General features: G+C 41.8%; 1 gene segment (V, D, J or C); it reads right to left on the minus strand.

Annotated features, from left to right (window-relative positions):
- Window positions 1–3710: 3710 nt before the first annotated feature.
- Window positions 3711–4213, minus strand: LOC114687606. The segment is given in 2 exon segments: window positions 3711–4039; window positions 4122–4213. Coding segments are annotated over 2 exon segments (372 nt in total).
- Between the last annotated feature and the right edge of the window lie 212 nt (window positions 4214–4425).

Here is a 4425-nt window from a genome sequence, read left to right on the forward strand (position 1 = left end):
TTGGCCCTCCATTCTGTCCTGGTTACAATTCAGTTCTCACTGACCATAATCAAGAACTTGGCTTGGTAAGTAAGTGCTGGAGCTTACAAGGATTGTATCATTTGGACTTATTTCATTGTTGAAGAATTACTTGCATAAATGCTAGGAGAAAAAGCTCATTTCACCTCCATTAATATTGCTCATACATTTATTTCTGTTCTTCACTATACCTGGGAGATATTGAGAAGTTAATCCACAGACTCCTGGCATCCAGAGTGTGCCCAACCTGCAAGCTCACTGTGGTCAACACACATCACTGGCAGCCATGTGTGCTAATTCACCCTGGCATTAGGCAACAGACTGTGATTCCCTTGGTTTTCACCTTCCCACTGTGCTGTCTGAAGAGTTGTGTTTGTCTTGATCTCAGTAACCCCATATTCTATAATCTGCTTGTTCTCCAAACTATTTTGCTCAAAGCTTGGTCATTACAATGCTATCCTGAGAAGGATAAGGCCTGAATAAGTACATTCTCTTTCCTGTTACAAATACCTGGAATATGTAATTCAAATGAACCAACACCAAACATCATTTCTCCCAAAGATGCTTTTCTAATTCTCAGATAAACGTTCCAGCTTTCGTACATTTATCCACAACAAAGAGTTCCATTGTAGTGAATGTGGAGCCAATGTTAACAAGAAAACATCAGCAAAAACTAGAAAACTATAATAAGGAAACTCTGTTGCCAATGGGAGGGAGTTAGAACACAGAGTGTAGATGACATCAGCTGGCATGTGCACTTTTCCACAAGCACAGGTCATAAGCAACATCTTTAAAGGAATCATTACATGGGACAATGGATTTAAATTAATCTTTATAAGCATGCATATTCCCAATATGCATTGTATGAAAACTGTTAACTACCTCTACCCTATTAGAGAATTAACCCACTGGAAGTTGGAGAGAGTAAACGATCCCCCCCCCCATCTATCTATGGTAATAACATTTGTGTGTGGAAGATCTGGATTCTATTCCCCATGAGAGGAATTAAATTGAAAGTTTTTCAGAATATTTAAATTTCCCTGTGATCATTACCAAGTGTTAAAAATGCAGACATTTGTGGAAAAACATAGAAATTTTGTTCTTATATTTATTCTATATGATAGCAAGTGGCAAAGGAATATCTTAGATGCACCAGGGGTAAGTGATGATACGCTTATTAGAGATTAATCAAATAGTAATTATCATAGATTATGACACAGCAAAGGCTCCCTAGATGACTTTTTGAACAGGAAGGGGAAACCACATATTCTAAAATGTAATCAGACATATGCGTGTTTGTGAGGAAGCACATAAAGGAAATTCAGAACTGTCTATTATGTGAGGGGCAATTAGTATTTCTGAGTAGCTTCAGCAGTTCTTAAGTGCTTTGCTGTTCCTGAGCTCCTTTGTAGGGAGGTTTCTGTCTGGGTTCACACTGAAGTTTCCTCCAATGTTTCTGGAACAGTAGACATGGCAGATGGGGCAGATTCAAGGAAAATGGCTATTGGAGGTCTTCCTACTGATAAGTGATGCTGGAGTTGAAGTCCCAATTACAAACTGTGTCTCCAATAGTCCACAGTATGGTACCAATATGTTTTAAATTCTTAGATGCCATTAGACCAAAAGAAAATGACGGGTGCTTACATAAATCTAGACAGAGTGACAAGGTCTGCAAGGGTTTGATGAGGACAGACCTGATTCCTGCAGCTGCACCTGGGACAGTTCACCTGAAAATAGTGAACATCAGCATCAATAGTAAACACAAACTTGGGCCACATGCCCAGTTTCCTTTCCTTAAATGCTGTGACACTCACTGTAGGGAACAGTCACCAGGCATAAAAGCAGTTCCAGAACATATGTACTTAGATGTAGACTCTTGTAAGAAGATGAGGGCACCTCAACCAGGGCTCAGCTTTCAGTCTAAGACAAGGTGGTTTTCTTCATGGTGGAGTCACTAGAGTATATGAATGGTGAGCAGAGTGCAGGTCAGTTGTCACTCCCAGACAGGGTGATTTACCTGGTGTTGACTAGAAGAACTAGAGGCACTGACCTCAGGGGTAGTTTCTTGATCCCTGCCTTTTTAACCATCTCCCAGACAAATCAGAAATCATGTTGATCCTGCCATCCAGACATTGCTCTGTGAACATGAAGATGGCCTTCTCTCTTTCCTTCATCCTCTAGGCCGTGACTTCCTCCCATGACCACTTTGCACTGCTTACTTGGAAGCATGGACATCATTAGAGAATCCTCACAACTGAAGACAGTCTCTGAGTCCTGGCTGACCTGATTGGGTGTTCATTTAGTTTTTCATCTCTGGAAATCTCATCTTTGAGTCCCTGTGTCTTTATCTCTGATTTTTGGGCTGTGGGTGGCCTTAGGGAAACCATGTCCTAACCCCTTACAGACAGCTGTGCAGTGCAGGGTTTTAGAGACTCCTGCCACTGTGCACACTCTGCCACCTGCTTTGTGACTCTATGAGAGTTTCAGGGATATTTTCACACATTATCTCTCATATTGGGGTTGTTGCGAATTTTCCTAGTGATCATTCATAATGTGAAAAAAAAAGTCACAGAACTGATTGTCAATCTTGTCAATTGAGTAGGGGGGCATATGCTATATCCGATTTGATTTTATCCCTTGGATGAGGCACTGTGTTTTAGTGTCTGCACTTGGGTTAGATTTCTATTCCTATGAAACTCTGTAGGAGGAGATCACCAATCACAGCTCAAACACTAACGGTGCAGGCCCAGGCTTATGTTTACACATAACTTACAGTTCTTTGCTATATTACAGGTAGTTTCTGTCACTGACACATTTTAAAATAGTAATTATTGGTGTAAACACATGAGTATTTGTTTAATATGATGTTTTTAATCACAATGCAAAACTATGTACTATTTGTACAAAATATACCAACTTTGGGAATGAAACACCCCTTTACAGCAAAGTCCTTAGAGCTAAGCTATGCACAGTTGACCTCATGAAATCCCTGCCCTGCATTACATTGTGGGTAATACAGCTGCAGTGATGTGTGAACCGCATTCAGTCTATGACACATTCCTTAAGCATAAAAGCAACTGATTTGTGTCAATACTCTAGGAAATGCTCTGACATACAGATGTATCTCAAAGTGGAGGGAATGCAGAATAGAAAGGACAATCCATTTCTTAATGGGAAAACAAGTATAATATCAAAGTCAGCTGAGTTGCAAAAATCTGTTTTCATTAAAAAAAAATATTCCTAAGACTAGAGTTGCCACAGCTGGTAAAGGCAAGATTCACAACCAAAAAGACAAGAAATATGACCATAAAAACCATCTTGAGAGTCCCAGTGAGAAATAAGCAAATGTGACTTTACATATACAGAGTTTTTTGTTGTTTTGTTTTTGTTTTTGTTTTTGTTTTTGTTTTTCAAGACAAGGTTTCTCTGTGTAGCTTTGCACCTTTCCTGGAACTCGCTTTGGAGACCAGGCTGGCCTTGAACTCACAGAGATCCACCTGCCCCTGCCTCTAGAGTTTTAACTATAAGAGAGAAATGACCCCAAAGCCTCTCTGCCCTTAGGGAGTGAGAAGCCAAATCAGAGAAAACCAGTTTTTCTTTTCAGTTCTGAAATCTTGAGTTCCAGGGTTGAGTTAGAGCTGAGTGCCCCCTGCTGGTCCAGACCTGCTCTGCAGGGAGGTTTGGGTCTGGGCTCATGCTGAAGTCTCCTCACTGTGTCTTGCACAATAATATGTGGCTGTGTCCTCAGTGGTCACAGAGTTCAGCTGCAGGAAGAACTGGTTCTTGGATGTTTCTCTGGTGATGGAGATGCGGCTCTGCAGGGATGGGTTGTAGCTGGTGCCACCAGCACTATTTATGTACCCCATCCACTCCAGCTTCTTCCCTGGGGACTGTCTGATCCAGTGCCAGGAATAACCACTGGTGATGGAGTAACCAGTGACAGAGCAGGTGAGGGACAGTGATTGAGAGGGCTTCACCAGGTCAGGCCCTGACTCCTGAAGCTGTATCTGGGACAGGATACCTTCAGAGAAGAAGAGACAGTTCTGTCAATCACAGGTTGTCACAACCCCTCATGGACACATGTATGAAATGATAACACTCACCAGGAAGGGCAGTCACCAGACACAGAAAACCCAACAGTGCCATCTTCTAGGCTACACCTCCTTTTCCTCAGACGTCAGCCTCCTGTGAGAGAGATGTGAGTTCCCACAGTTCAGGAAGGGATTTAATTTATAAGTAGAAGGTTCATTTGCATGTGGGGAGTCAACCTTGTCTTTATAAATGGGGAGGGTAGAAACGACTCCATTTGTCTGTTACACTGTGCCCATCACTCTACCTGACTTTCTGTAGTTTATGTCTGGAATAAGAGATCATGAGGGCTACAGGGTTCTCAGGAAAAACACCTTG

This window comes from Peromyscus leucopus, unplaced genomic scaffold, assembly GCF_004664715.2.
Source record: "Peromyscus leucopus breed LL Stock unplaced genomic scaffold, UCI_PerLeu_2.1 scaffold_1261, whole genome shotgun sequence".
In the NCBI taxonomy this organism is placed as follows: Eukaryota; Metazoa; Chordata; class Mammalia; order Rodentia; family Cricetidae; genus Peromyscus; species Peromyscus leucopus.